Below are 16,159 nucleotides of genomic sequence, written 5' to 3' on the forward strand. Positions count from 1 at the left end.
CTTACCCCAGTGTCAGTACAAAATATGAACAGCTGCTTTCAGGGCTGAGGAAATATAGAAGGTAAGGAAGATCAATCACTGTGTATCCCCGTGGGTTTTAAATTACACCAGACTCAATCCTGATGTTAAAACTTTCCTTATGTGGGGTTAGGAGAACTGGCTGACTGGCAGATCTCACAACTGGGATGCACAGTTTGTTGTGGTTTAACAGCTGATAATTAAGTGCTGCTCAGCCCCTCAGTCACTCCTGCCCCAGAGGGCTGGGGAGGAGAGCCAGAGAAAGGCAACACCAGGGGGTTGAGATAAGAACAGCTTAATAAATAAAATACAACAACAAGAAGTAATAAAAATAGAGAAAAGGGGAGAGAGAGGACTAAACCCTCCAAAAGTGTTGCACAGTGCAGCTGCTCACTGCTGCCCAGCCCAGCCCAAAGCAGTGACTGGCAGCTCCCAGCAAATTCACCCCAACTGACACACTGAGCATCACATTCTAAGGTCTGGAATATCCCCCTGGCCAGCTCGGGTCAGCTGTCCTGGCCGTGCCTCCTGCTGCTTTTTGTGCACGTCCTCAGTGGCAGAGCATGAGGCACTGCAAAGCCCTTGATTTGGGCAACACCCAAAGCACCTCTGTGTTATCAGCACTGTTCTCATCCTGAAGCCAGCACTCAGCCCTGGACCTGCTGCAGGAACCAAATTGACTCTGTTCCTGCTGAAACCAGGATGGCAGGGAATAGGGCTGCTGAAACCAGGACCCTCTGTAAGTCACAAATTGGGGTGACATCAGTGCTCTTGTTGCTGAACCAAAAGGCAACATCAACCTTTGCTGATCTAGCTTAGGAAGGAATACAAAAGCCAGTGAGCAATAAGAAGCAGATGTAATTACTATGGAATGACGTGGCTTGTTTCTACATGTTTCTAGTCACAGGCAAACAAATCCACTTTCCTGAGTTCCACCTTCCATTTGGCTACAAAAAGGATTCAAACCATGCTCACAATGTGGAAATCAGTTGAGAGGTAGAGACATTTCACTGTGCTTAGACTCACTAGGTTTGGAGAGCCCAAAAAACCTCACCATTCAACATGATTTCACTGTGCATCACCCAGGCAGGCAAAAAACACGAATGAGAATTTGTTTCAAAGTTATTGGGTACATGCTTGGGAATAAGGTTCACAAGAGGAAATGCAAGCAAGCACAACTTTTTTCACTTGATTTCAAAAACTGGATATTAATTTCCAGTGTTCTGAAGTTCACTTCCTTTAAAAGTCATGGAGAAAAGGTTAAAGTTACCTGTTTCCATACCCCAAGCCAGGGGTTCCTGCCTGGAAAGACATGAAATCTCAACCCAAAGAGCAGCCAGGGCAGGCACAGGAGGATGGGAGAAGGAAAGACTTCATGTGATGAGGGACATACAGCAGCTACATCCTCTGTGAAGAGTGTTGGGATTTGTCTTTCCCAGTTTTTCGGATGTCTCAGGGATCCTGGACTGACAATATCTAGTTTATTTTGGCATACATATTTATATTGGCTCAGGGTCAGCACAGTGTGTCACCCCTGGGATGAGCAGGTGAAACCCTCCCCTTCCCATTCTACAGCTTCAAGCGCTTAAATCAACTCAGAGCTTCTTGATTTAATGAAGTCAGCTCTAATTTGACACCAAAATCATTGAAAACCTCTCTTAGTACTGCCGTTCCCCCGATTTTCACAATCACTTGGAAACCCAAACTCCTTCCCAGCTCTCCAAATGATGGATGTGTGTACACATCCTCCAGGTCTTACCAAGATAATCAGCTGAATCTTGTGACTTGGCTGGCTTTCAATTAGACATGATTTGAGAGCAGCCCGTGGAGATGTTTGCTTTGAGATGCTGGGGAAGATTTTTCACATCAGGGAGAGTTGCAGCCTGGAACAAGCAGTTGCCATGGCATAGTCCCAGCAGCAGCAGCAGCATTCCCAGCTCTGCCCACACTCCCTGCCCTGCCCAGCCCTTCCCTGCTCCAACCCCCCAGGAGGGAACCCCACCGTGGGAATGGGACCTCTGGGGTAAAATTAGCAACATTCCTTTGGGAATGTGCAAACTGAGAAGTGCATGCCTGAAATGGAAAAGTGGGAAGCTTTTACATTTTCCCACTTGGAGACGTAGGAAGTTGGAAGGGATTGGGTTTGCTGAAGGAGAACAGCAGCACAACATTCAGGTTTGAAAGCAAACCCAAAGGCAGTACAGGCTGTGAGTAATCCCTGAGAAATTGGGCAAATTCTCAAGATATTTAGAGGTAGAAGAAACGTTGATGGGCAGCAGCAATGAGTGGCAGCTGTCAGAGGAAGAGAAAATAATTATCTGCATAGTTCAAGACTTATTTTTGTGCAATTCTGTGTGAGCTTGTTTATTTTCCAGAAGAAAATATTGCTCCAGCAAAATCAACAGGGTCAGCTGGAAAATGATGATTTTACAGATTAACACTCAATTTTTCATTAGGGGAAAAAAAAGTCAATTAAGTGCTCTGAGATGACTTTAAACAAAGTTTGAATATTTCAGTTGGTAATTAACCTGATACAACTCAGTTTGAGTGAGCCTATTAACCTGTATTTTCCCTCATGTAGTACTTTTTTTCACTAAACTTGTATTGGAGTCCTCAGCCTTGTCTAGGCTGGGATCCCTTGAGGGTTATGTCTTTTTTTAGACAAATTCAATGATTTTACTCTCAGTAGATAATGTGGGATCTCATCAGAATCACATGACTCCAGATATAATTGGAGAGATAAAGATGTGTTAGGGCCTAGTGAGAAAAAAGGGGACCTTGTCTGTCGTAGGCTGGGAGCCAGGGTGTTACTAAAAGGGAATGTTGTTTAAAAGAAATTTAATCATTTAAATTTCCATCATAACTGCACTTTTGAACTCGTAAAATTTTATGCAGAGTAAGTGGATACAGACAGCTTTTCTTTCTTCTTCTTTTTTTTTTGCAAGATGAAGAGCAGAGTTATAACAGAGTTCAGCCAGAACTACCAGATTTCTTTTTTAAGTCAATTTTTTAAACTTGAATATTTTCAAACCGTGTCATTGCAAGACACACAAAGTAGGATTTTTCAGGGTTGTTTTTATTTTGCTGCTGTCATTATTGATCACGCATTTACCCCTGGCTCAGAGAGGAAAGAACTCGGGAATGCAGGACCAATAAGTAGGACCCAGAACATCAAATTCTCCTCTTTGCTTTGACAACAGCCGTGTTAGAAACAGAATATTGTTTTGAAGTGCTTTTTTGGTGTTTTTTCTGCCTTCTTCCTCATTTCCAGTCTCAACCACCAGGCTCCTGGCCTGTGTGAGCAAACAAACCACACCTTTTAGATGGAAGAAGGAGTAGAGTATGGCTCTCCCAAAGGCTTAAAGGCAGAGGGCACACAGGGCTTGGATCAATGTCTGTGTGCTGGAGTTCAGACCCAATTTCTGTGCACCTAGACCTGCTTTCAGCTGCCCCGTGCAGCTCTCTAATTCCATGTGCCCAGGAGGAATTCCACCCTGTGAGCCCCAGGCAGGCATGTCTGGTGTACCCACAAGGTGGGCAGGGCAGGGCAGGGCCCTGGAGCCAGCAAACCATGGGACCTGGTGGTTCTTTAGGACCTGTTTGTCTCGATTTTCTGGCAGGATTGAACCTGGGGGAACTTGGGCTTTCTTTAGGCTAGTGAGGAGCTGAGCTCTGAGCTCTGCCTTGGTGTGAGGATGTGCCTCCAGCAGAGTCCCAGCTGGCCCTGTGTGTGTGACACTGACCCTTCAGTGGGGCAGGTGATGCAGCAGCCCCACTTTGTGGGGAAAGGGAGGTGTCTGGGGACTCCCATCCACCATGGGTGACCCTCCACCCTGTGCAGCTCTGGCCAGCGGTGCCTCCTCCCCTCCCTGCTCTCTGCAGCTCACCCTGCCCCAGGCAGGCTCTGCCCCAGCAGGCTGGCCCTGCACAGCCTTCTGCATCTTCCTCACACTGTGCCTGCCCTGCACAGCCTTCTGCATCTTCCTCATACCAGGCCTGCCCTGCACAGCCTTCTGCATCTTCCTCACACTGTGCCTGCCCTGCACAGCCTTCTGCATCTTCCTCACACTGTGCCTGCCCTGCACAGCCTTCTGCATCTTCCTCACACTGTGCCTGCCCTGCACAGCCTTCTGCTTCTTCCTCACACAGTCTGACATTGCACACAGGAGGCAGTTCCCATGACGAGAATGTGCTCAGGCTTGGAAAGGTTGGGAGCTCAGGCCTCCCCAGCATGTTGTGAGCAGGAAGGAGGAGAAGGAGTGTGGGCCTCAAGCTGCAAGCAAGACACAGAGATCACCTTCTGATACTGCCACAACTTCCTCTGTGTCCCTGGCACTGATGGATCAACTCCACACCTTCCTCTGTTTCCTGAGAGCACACAGCAGCCCTGGAGCTGGAAAGCATTCACCCTGCAGAGCTGAGGGAGCTTCCCCAGCTGCACGGGATGGAGAAGTCCCAGAGAGTTTGTCTGAGAGGATGCTGAGCAGGATCCCAGGAAGCTTAAAGAAGCCCCAGGGAAATCCTTTTCCTTCACCTGGTTGCTGCTGGGCTCTTCCCATCCAGGCTGGACACACACACACACGTGTGCAAGCCTGACACTGCTGTCTCTGACCACACAGACCCTCAGAGAGAGCTGTGCCTTGATCAGCACCCACAGAAACAAACCCCCCAAGCACCAAACTCGCTCCTCTTCCTCCTCTGCCTGTCCAGCTCTGCAGATCCTGCTGGAACACCTCCACCTCTTTTCCCACTGCACATGCATGGGGACATCCCACTGGTGGTCCCTCAGATATTTTCATGGGCTCTGCATCTATTACCCACACAGCCTCAAGACTCTTCCCCACCCACCAGCTCAGTCTTTCCAGATGTGTCTCCTCCCACTCTCTGGCTGCTCCAGTTTGAAACTCCCCAGCAAGTTACGAACACTCATAGACATGCACACATACAGAATTCCATTAATTAATTAGGATTAATTAGCCACAGATAAATTTTGGACTCTAGCTATTTCCCAGTCCTGCAGATCCCTGTGACTTGTCCCCTCCTTGGGAAGGCCAGCAGAGGCACAGCAGAGCCCCTGTAGGGTCAGTGGGATTAGGAGGAGTGCATTTGCAAGGACTTGCACAGGTGATGTCTCTACCTCACCCTCGGGAAGCCACAGAAGGAGCTGGTGCCAAGTGCTTTGCCCATGGATGCTTAGGTGTCATCCTTCTCTGCTCAGCCTCCAGCAGCTCCTGTCACTGCTGAGCTCCACAGAGCCCCATGTGCACTGCTCATGGCCACTGCTCCTGTGGGGAAGTGCAGAGAATTCCAGCCAGCTCCCACCTCTTCTTTCTGCTTCAGTGAAGCACAGGAGAGGTCACTCCTTGGCTTTCTTCTCTGTCAGGATCACAGCCACAAACAGGGGAAGGCAGGGCTCTCAGGGGATGAATCCCCAAGACTCTTCTTGTTGCTTCTCTGAACAGTCTTTTGTATATTCTCTAAAGACTCTCCAGGAGCCTGGTTAGGGGGAGAAGATGCATCTGGAAAAGGACAGCACAGCAGGATAAACTCTGCCAAGTCTAAAATTAAACTTAAGAGGGCTTAAGAGATCAGTTATACAAGATACCCAAAAATAACTTAGAATAAATCCTAAGAGGAACAGTGAAAGCACTGCTGACATCTTCAGTTCTCAGCGAGATGCATGTCTGCATGTGCAAGTGTGACTGTGCTTTATAAATACCACCAGTGGCTGCCATTGAAAATGGAAGAGGGTTTTCCAGTGCTCCAGCGGCAAGAACAACAAAGGAAGAGTCAGGAACTGCTTGTGCTGTTCTTACCATGACCTTCAGCAGCAAGCCAGGCAGAATCAGCCATTGAAAGTGAGGTGACATCAGGCTCTTCTCTGTCTCCAGCTATGGAGCATAGCTTTTTGCTATGGCTCCTAAAGGACTTTTTCTGGACACTCCAGCACTTTGTGTCCATGCTATTTAAACTGGAGACTTCACCACGGGGAGAGATGGTGTTTTGGGCAAGCTGAGTTTGAGGGAGGAAGAGGATGCTCATTCCTCCCAGCAGCCTGTGACCACCCTCTCCTCTGTCCTGCAGCCAAACACTGGTCAGTCAGAGACTCTGTCCCCTGCCAGGAGGCTGAAAGGCACCACCAGCTCTCAGAGCAGCCTGTGCAGTTTTTCCAGTAGCAAAGGCCATTCCCCTTTGCCTTTCTTGGGATAACATTCCGGAGAACCAGGTATTTGTTAAAGGTTTCCAGTAATATAGCTTTGGATTCACTGTAACACAAGTGAGGGATGATCACTGAGAGACAGCTTGAAGTCAGGTTCAAATAAAACTGTGATAAAAGTAATAACTTATATCTGACAAAAAAACCCACAAAAACCAGACCCAAACCACAGATCCATATGGCTAGAATGAAAAATCCTGCTTAATCTGCTTATATCAAGACCAAATCTAGAGGTCACTCTCCCTATATTCCCTTGATTTTATGTCAATAAAATTCCTGGAAAACCTCATACCCTAAAACTCAGAGGCTCTGAATGAGAATGTTGCACCTTAGTATCTTTCATAGTCCACTTACTTATCTGGATTTCTTGGTCAGCAACCTAAAGTAAAGAAACTGGGGGAGCTGGGCTTGTTCATGTCCCTACAAACAGACAAAGGGTGACTGCACTGATGCCAGAGCAGCTACAGAAGTTTGGATTTGGTATAAGGAAACACTTCTCCAGAAGTGGGCCAGAGTGGGAAAAACATCTCTTAGTGACATCTGTGTGTCAGTAAGGGATGAGTATCAGCATCCTTGGAGCATTTCAGAATTTGGGTGGGGAAAGTCAAGGTCCTGCTCCGAACAGAAAATGTGCAGGGCTGGTAATTTCTGTGATCCAGCAGTTGTCTTTCCATCTGTTTCCCCCCTAAACTCCTTCTACCCAAATACAGCCTGCCCTGCTCACCCCTTTGGAAACAGAGATGGTGCTTTGGCAAACCAAGTGTCACTTCCTTTTCTTGGCTGTCCTCTGGACTCACAGAGTAGAAATCCTTGCCCTGGACATACCAAAATGTGCATGTCAGTGTCAAGTGAACCTTTTCTTTTATAGCTACTTATACAATGGACTACATACACATCACCTCTCAGTGTATTTAGCATGGATTTATAACTGCAAAAAGTAAATAAAAAGTAGTAATAATAGCATTATAGTAATAGATTCTTTTGTCAGCACAGCTATCATTTGAATGATTGCATTTATCTCAATCTTGCCAGCAAAGACACCAGAAAGGTGAACACTTTATATTGCTTTTTATGTATACTGAATTACAAATAAGAAAAAAATACACTGACTTCACCATCACTGTGGCATTTCACTGTTTATTCTTTTTTAATGGCTCACCTTTCCTAAATTAGTCTTTTGAACTTTGTAATTAAAAATGAGCAAAGCTAATTAAAAAACAAACAGCCTAGTCCTATAGCTGCCTTTGCATTAATTAAAGTCTTAAAGGGCAAAATGGACTTTATTCTGTGACCTCTGGCAGCTGTGCCAGCACACCTTGGAGCACATCATGTCAAAAGGAACACATACACTTGGTGGAGGGGTGCACCCAGGGCACAGGAATTATTTGATCATCTTTGGTTACCTGAAGAAGTAAAAACAAAGGTCAAAGCATCCACCCTAAGATACATCTCCTGTTCAGAAACTCCTCAAGAATTCCTGCAAGGGCAAGGTGGTGTCCTAAACAGAGAATTTAATTTACAGCAGAGCACAGGGAGGGGCAAAGGGTGTGATGCTCAGAGCAAGGCACCTGCCTGCTTTTTAATAATTTCTTTAAAACATTTATATATTTCCTTAGCTTCTTTGTGCTTCAGGTTTTGTCTCAGTCATGTGTGTCACATCTGTGTATGGAGAGCTCTGTGCCCGTGGCAGTGCCCCAGCACTGGGAGGTTTGGTCACCCTGGGTGGGGCACAGGCATTGTCTGGCGATGAGGATGGCAAAGGGGTGGGTGAGAGAGGCCCATGCCCTGCCAGTGCCACCTGCTGAGGTGTTTGTCCCTGTGTCACCATAGCCAGAGCCTAGCACTGTCCCCTCACTGGCCCAGCAGGGGCTCGGGCAGCGAGGAAGGATTTCCTGCAGTGCCTGTAACCCACACTCCTGAGCCAGGGCTGCAGCCCCGAGGGAGCTCCAGCCCTTGGGCACAGGGTGGGGAGGCACAGGGGAACGTCTGTCCCCAGGGTGAGACAGCCCCAGGTCCTGGACAGACTGAGGTAGGAGTGAGGGCAGGAACCCCAGGCACAGAGAGGAGGCAGAGCGACACCAACCCACTTCGGACTGGGGTGGCAGTGAGGACAGGAATGACAGAGCTCCAGCCCTTGGGCACAGGGGTTTGGGCAGGGTGGAGGCTCAGGAGTTTGTGCCCCAGTGTAGCCCCAGATCCTGGACAGACTGGGGTGGCAGTGACGGCAGGAACCCCAGGCACAGAGAGGAGGCAGAGCGACACCAACCCACTTCTGTCTCCTAAAATAATCCTTTTCTTTTAAAGGTGAAAAATGTCGAAGTTTTATTGACCTTGCCCCGGCTTCTGAAAAAGGTAAGAGGACACAGCCAAGGCTTCTTCCCTCCCATCTTACAGATTGCATCAGTGTTGTGCCTTGTGGGACCTGAGTGGCAGGGGAAGCAGGATCCCCCGGCACACAGGGCCCCACATGTTAATAACCCACATCCATGTTACACACAGCCATGGAACAAGCACCAAAGCTTGTTTGCTCACTTTGTGCAGGTCTGTCATTTATTTGATCTTAGATGGCTTTTTTCAAAAAAATATTTATTTGTATTGTGAGACAGACATTTTCCTTCCTCCTCTAGTGAGGAAGGAAATGCTGCATGGTGTCCTCAGTTCATGAAGACATTTATGGTCAGAAAAATACAGTCACAGTGGCAAAATATCTCTTTGTGAGAAGGAATCATCCAGATGCTTCTTTGGTTGGTTTACCCTTGTGAAAAGTTATATATTCAAGTGCACGGAAGCAGGTTGCAACCATTTTCCTCACCCTGGTATTGAAGTTTTATTGATTATTGAGATTTCTTTCATTTTCAGAAGCAATTTACCTCACTTTTGAAAATCTATAAGGGGGAAAAAATGCTCAGTAGAGCTCAATTAAAGTGAACTGAGCCCATCCTGGTCCCAGCTGACGAGATGCCCCATATATTTTGTCAGATCACTTGAGACAATCCCAAAACCTTTTGGGCACAGGGTGCCTTCCTCAGGCTTGGTGGAGCAGCAGTAAGTGGTGTAAGGAACAATTTTCCTTAATTTGCCTGAATTGCTGATCCACTGGAAAACGGGAAGAAAGGCAATTACTGCTAATAAAGCAAGGGGATATTGCAGGGAGAGAAACAGCCACAGAGCCTCTGTGAAATTCATTGTAAGCAAACCAAATAAATTATGCACATAAGGGAAGAACAAGCCTGGGTTTAGTGTCACTAATGGGCTCCCAGTTAAATCTCACACACACAAATGGGACCTTGGGGCACAAAGGCTCTTATGAAACCAGCAGCTCAACACTCAGCAGCCACCAGAAAACAAGCTCTGTGCTAGAAAACATGACAAAATGACTCAGTGATGCCTTTTTGGGCTATCTAAAAACAGTGGCCAGACAAAATTAAGGGAATAAAAAGCAGTTCTATTTATTGAAGGGCCTTCAGGTACATTTAGGGCAGACAAAGCTCCCCAGGTGTCACACCCAAAATGGATGAAGGGTCATGGATTTTCACACTTTTATACATTTGGGCCATTTCCATATTGGGGGTTAATCTTCCAATTACAGCTGCAGGTAATGAAGTCATTTACCCCAAATTTGCTCCCCCCAGCTCACTTTTGTTTCCATCTCTCAGGCCTGAGGCAGTGAGGTGTCCTTGATTGCCAGGCCTGGAGAGGAATTGTTGTGTCTGCCCAAAATGGGAAAACAGCAGCTCACACTGTGTGTGGAGTTTAGGGTTATACACATTGCAGAATTACAAATACATGAAAAAATACAAATACATGAAAACTGCAGGATTACAAATATATGAAAAATAGAAAAGTTAAATCCTAAGGCATTATCAGGAGCAGGGCATAGAGCCACAGAGCTTAAAGCTGCACTTTCCTGTAACACACTGGGGTACTTTGTGCTTTTTAGTGCAGCTCCCAGAACAGCAGCGAGGATCTCAAAGTTCCAGAAAGTTCCATCCGAGGATGGGAGTAGGACTGGTCCTGAAGGAGAGACACAGGAGAGGAGAGAGAATGGACAGGGACAGGGGTGGGAGAGGAGCTGGAAGGCAGCTGGGAAGGGAATGTCCCTGCCTTCCCTCCCCAGGGCTGTGGGCACAGCAAGCCCCTCCAGAGACAGAGCAGAGCTGGCACAAGGTGCCTGCTTTAAAGGGGGTGCTTGTCTGCTTTATCCCCTTCTCTGGAACTTCATTATGGTGCAGAATGCTTGGTGGCATCACCCACACACTTTCCAAAACAGCATTTAGTGCTTTACTTTCAGGATTTCTTTTGGTTGTGTGAAATGCTGTCAGCATTTTTTTTTTCCAGGAGAATTTTAGAGTTGCTGCATGATGTCAGTGCATATTTCTAGATAATTCTATTTTTCTTTTTTTGAGGAAGGAAGGCTCCTTCTGTGTAGTGTTATAAAGAAAATTCTATCTATTTCAGAATACTTTCCATGGAGTTGTAAGGCATATTGACACAAAGAGAGGGGAATGCTTTGTCAGAGATGGAAAGTGCTGACCATCAGAACCATAAACAAAACCAGGATAAATTCCACAACTGTAATCAGGCTGGACATTGCAACATGGTTAATCTGGAATTTTCACCATCAGTCTTGTACTCTCCAGAGCTACTTTAACCACATGTAAAGAGAAAATTGATGCCTGATTTACTTTCACTGAACCATTCTTTAATGTCTTGATTTCATCTGCTCTTTTCCAGTTAGAAGGAATTTCCCATTCCTTTAATTTCTTCATCCCCTCACTCAGCATTTACTTTAATGGGCAGAAGCTTATCAACTACTCAGTTCCAGCCAGTCCAAGTCAGTGAGAAAGGATGAAATTCAGTGAATAGCAAATTTGAGTTCAGTTCAAACATTGTGGTTATCACAGGCAATCATGTAACTGGGAAATTTGGGACTAAACTTAGCTTCACAATGAGACTGAAAGTTATTCACTTTCTGTACATATTCTTAGCATCACTTACCACCAAAAAGTGGTTGTTTATCTGAAATGTCTCTGCAATTTTGTTTATCTGAAATGTCTCTGCAATGTCTCTCCATTTCTGCAGCTGAGCACTCAGGTTTCCCAAAGTTTTCCTTTTAGTTGGTTATCCCTGGCCCAAAGAGGATCCCTGTCTGACCAACTTCTAAGCTAAACAGAGGCTCCTGAAGCCCATGTATTTTTCTGAGCACATCATCTTTCACTTTTAAGACACAACTTTTAAGACATGCTAAGAACACACTCAGTGTAGTTGCACAACCCATCTTTGCTGCAGTCCACCACAAATTAACAGCAAGGTGGTGTTAAACTCCTACAGATTATTTAAAACCCTGTGATATAGAAAAATAACTACCATAAAAACTCACAGTAAATAAAACCATCCATGATGAGGTCTAGTCACATCCTCACCACAAACCTTGCATTCATAAATGAAAATTCTTACAGTAAAAATCTAATACTTTATGGTTGGGCTTCCTATCTTTATGCATTGGTGCTGATCTCCAGTGTAGCTGGAAAATGCATCTCTGATCAGTTATTGTACCCTTGTCATATATCTCACCAATGACATCTACTAAAAGGAGGCAGCAAAATTTGGGGCAAACAGACCCACAGTATGGTATAAATAAGCATTTCCAACCCACACTAGGAGAGCTTTTTCCTGCATTTAAGGCAGCTGCCAGCAATCTGTCAGAACCTCATAAGCCTAACATTGAATTTATTAGCTGTTGCTGGTTCTTAGTGCCAAAGCTGCTTAGCAAAATCAGCTTCATGATGGTAGATATTAACTGCAAAAAAAACCACATTTTCCTATGAGAGTTTACATTTGCTATTGATAAAAATGATAGAGCAATAGCTGGTTACAGTGGCCAGGCTTTTAATGGGCTCTCAGTGAGCAGATGTTTGGGCCCACAAAGTGCTCTAATTTTCACTCCAGACGTGAGCAGTAAGACAGCAAATATTTCCAAAAGGAGTTGGAAGGGAGCTGTCAAAGTAGGCTGGACCTGATATTTCAGTTCTCAGTTTTTTCTGGGATATTCTCCACAGAACTTAATCGAAGTTTTGTTGCTGCTGAATATTTTGCTGCCTGAGGAAGAAAAGGGTGATTTATTCAGCAAGGGACAGGCACTTCTGTCCCTGCTGTGGTGCCCCACCAGGACACTGAGGCTGGCACACTCCTCACCACACTCCTCCTCCTTCCATGGCACTTTCTGTCATCCCTTTCCCATGGCCTCAAATCTGTGCCCAAGAAAAATCCCCAGAGGCCACAGAGGATACATTCAACAGGAAGAAACCAAGACCAAAAATTCTGGAAAAAGTGGTTTTAAAAGTAGTTTTAAAAGTTGTGAAGAAGGGGAACCATGACACCACAATGGAGAGGGAACAGTCCCATCAATGATCAGATAAATGGCTTCAGTGACACTGTAATACCACAGCTGAACACACCATAGGTGTTCCTTCCCCTGCTGTGTGGGGATTGCAGCTCCTGCATCCTTCTCTGCATGCATCACTGCCAGCTCTCAGCCAGAGGGTGAGCCCAGCCCAGGGCAAGAGAAATCAGCTGGAAGCAGCACTTGTGCTGGAAGCATTTTGAGAGAGAGCAGGGCTTTGCAGGAAATGTGCCCCCAGCAGTTTCTGGGATGGTGCTAGTGGGGGCTGGGACTTTGCAAGCACCTGGAGTGCCCAGAGCTGGAGATGAGGAGCTCTTCCCCTGTGGGGAAGTGCTGCAGGAACAGTTTCAAATGTCAGTGCTGGCTCAGAGCTTTGAGATGGCCACACAAACACGGGGCAGGATTCCCAGGGCAGGCTCCTCACAGGTGTGGTGCAGCCTGGCCAGGTCACCCCAGTGCTCTGTGGTACCTGATTTCGGGGAACAATTCCACAAGGAATGGCAAGGCAGCAGGCCACCAGCAGCTACCTGCATTGCACTGCTTCCTACCTACTGATAACTCACACACACAAAATAAACCTGGCTTTTCAGAGACCACAGAGGCTGAGGCAAGGCAAAACCCTGCAGAAGGAAAATGCTCGTGGTAGTGAGCATTGAACAGTCCAAAATCTTACAGGGAGGCTTTTTAAATGAGAGACTGTCCTGGCAGAGGCAGGAGGTGCCTCCTGCACGTCCTCTACACAGCCTGTGGTGGTGCATCCTGGAGAGATGAAGCAATAACAATTCTGCATTGCCTAAAAAGTGGCTGGCAGAGCTGAAGTAGCACATGGCAAACAGCAAGTAAACAAATCAAGTCTCACCTAAACACAGCACAGAAAAAAGAGAAAGCTGAGCCAGTTCTGTACATGCTCCTAAACCAGCACTGCAACAGCAATTAATGAGAACAGAAAAACTAGATGCCTGATTTTAATGGATCCTGACATAATAGGTGTAGCAGAAATTTGATGGGAGAAAGCTAATTAGAGGGACAATAACGTCTTGTTGCTGATTACACTGAAAGACAAAGCAGATGTCATGTACTAAAGCTGAATCAGAATAACAAGGTAATGTCATTAATGAGCAACACAATCTCTGTGGATGGATTCCATGTTCAGATAAAAAATGCAGAATTATGTTAGTGATGACCCCTTGGGACAGCTTCAGAGACAGCGGGGTTAAACCTGATAGCAGAGAAGGTGTAAGGACAGAAAACAAAACAGCAGGAGCTGACTAAAACACCAGGCACAGACCAAGAAATGTTGTGCATGATATAGAGAAAAATTTGGATATGAGCATGGAGAAATTATGGGAAGCTTGTTACTCTTGACTTACCCTTGCACTTCATTCAAAAGGTGAGTAAGAGGTCCCTTGTATGGCTTGTATGGCAGACTCAGCATCCTTCAGAAGCAATAAAAGTGTTTTTAGAATTTGTGAAGACGGGAACCCAAGAAAAGCAAGAGCTGCTTAAAATACATTAAAATGTTCAGCTAAAAGGACAACTGAAGCTTGAAATCCTGAAAACCACTGGATACACTGCAGGCCTCTGAAGCATGCACAAACCCTTCTCAGCCACTGAGTGACTGAGAGCAAATGGCAGATAATGATCAGTGTTGATAAATGCCAAGTGGGGAACATGAGGAGTCATCCTACCTTTACATATACAGTGATGGGTTCTGAATTAGTTTTTCCCCTCAGGATAGAGTTCTTGGGCGATGACAGACACTTCTACGAAAACATTAATTCACTGCTCTGCAGAGATTAAGATGAAAAAGAAATATTAGGATCATCGTAGGAACCAAAGAACAAAACAAGAAGTCACCATGCCACCACAAGCACTCATGACGTACCCACCTGCAGCTCCCTGTGAGCACCTCTCATCCCTCCCCTGCCAGCCCCAGCTCAAAGCACTGACAATAAAATTCAAAGGCATAGAGAGAAGTGTGACATTTATGGTCAAAAATAGGGAAATACTTGTTTGGATGAGAAGGACAATGCAGAGCAGGTTTGAGGCTAGAAAAGAGACACATGAGACTTGTAACAACCAAGTTAAAAAACAAACCTCTTTTTTTGTGTTCTGGGTAGATGTTCCTAAGAAGAAACAAAGAGGATCAATTTTCTAAGAGGAGCATTTAGAGACCTGCATCAGTAAAAAGAAATGTAACTGGGTCTCCCAAAAGAACTGTACGCTTTCCAAAATAGGCTCTATATTGTTCTTGAATACTTCCTATTACATTGTTGTTCATATATCTGCAATAGGGTAAATCCATACCCACACAGACAAATACCTGTGCACTTGTCACAGGAGAGCTATGATTAAGTATGCAGGAAAAAATGTGTTACTTGTATTTAACCTGTGTTTTCTTACACATCTGTTATGAATCACTGAGGTTGGTTTTAAAGGGCAATTAGACATACAGACATTAAACCATTCTTACCAGCAGAATTGAAGCTAAATTCCTAATTACTCAAGGAGGAAACAGTCTTGTTTTTCACAACAGGGATGCCAAGGATGTGGGGAACACTGGTGTGAATATCATTCATTTCTCAGCCCAGTGCCGAGGGTGGAAGTACATCACACGCCCTGCACTGGTGGTCTTCAAAGGGAAACATTGAGCCCAAATATATTTAGTAAGGCACATGGGATAATTCTCTTTTAGAGTATTTTTCATCATCTTTTCCACTCTCTTGCTCTACTCATTATATTACTACTACAGCAGGAAAAAGAGATTATGGATACAAAGATATCCCACAGTCTGCTCAGTATCACACACAGGATTCAATCTGCTCAAAGCCAGAGCCATCCAAAGTCATCATCACATAGAACAGAATCATTTTATGAGTCACAGCTTCACCTCACCTTCCAAAATAAAGAAACTAACCATGAGCTAAAGCTAAACAAAACCAAAACCAAAACTCAGCTTCTCCTCCCTCCCCTCAGCAGTGTCAGGTATTTCTCCTCTGGTTTCCCACATTATGCAAGGCTCAGTCTCTTGTCTGGATGCCAGCCCTTTATCTACCCTTGCTGCCCGATTCAGTTGACTGGAATAGGCAGCTTTAGGTAGCTCAGGTGGGTTTAGGGTCAGGAAGCCTGCTGTGTCTCTGGTGGCTCTGTGGTGTGCCTCTCTGCTGCACGAGAGGACGGGCAGATGGTCGGCTCTGCCGTGACGCATTAACCAGCCGCGCTCAGTCCGCTGCCAGCCACAACAACATGCTCAGGGTTTATTCTTTTCACCAGTTGGTATTGATTACTCCAGCATTTCTGGCTTGGAATTCCCAGTATTGGAGTAGCAGAGAAGAGCAGATGACTAAACCCACCCGAATGACACTGGAAGAGAGGGTGAGATTTACATGAAGCTGGCCTTAATGCTCTTCCAAAACAATGTGCACAGCATTTCTCAGTGTGTGCCCATTTGCCTTATTTTTTCCTCTCTTCCCTCTTGAAGAAGAGAGATTTAAGTGAGATCCAGGTGTCAGTTCCAACAA

The 16,159-nt window shown here is 45.7% G+C and overlaps 1 protein-coding gene across 5 annotated transcripts in view; it reads left to right on the forward strand.

Moving 5' to 3' along the window:
• The window catches only part of GSG1L (GSG1 like), a 55,650-nt gene that overhangs the window by 8,621 nt on the left and 30,870 nt on the right, over nucleotides 1–16,159 (forward strand). For 4 of the 5 annotated variants that reach the window (XR_005630238.1, XM_039732573.1, XM_039732577.1 and 1 more), the window contains exon 2: nucleotides 8,540–8,587. The exons of the other annotated variant lie outside the window; for it this stretch is intronic. Coding sequence is in view for 3 of the 4 variants with exons in the window: in XM_039732573.1 (XP_039588507.1) it covers nucleotides 8,540–8,587 (48 nt within the window). In the remaining variant the exon portion in view is untranslated. The remainder of the gene's footprint in view (nucleotides 1–8,539; nucleotides 8,588–16,159) is intronic. 5 annotated transcript variants of the gene reach the window in all.

Source organism: Passer montanus, unplaced genomic scaffold, assembly GCF_014805655.1.
Source record: "Passer montanus isolate IOZ18808 unplaced genomic scaffold, ASM1480565v1 scaffold8, whole genome shotgun sequence".
NCBI lineage: Eukaryota > Metazoa > Chordata > Aves > Passeriformes > Passeridae > Passer > Passer montanus.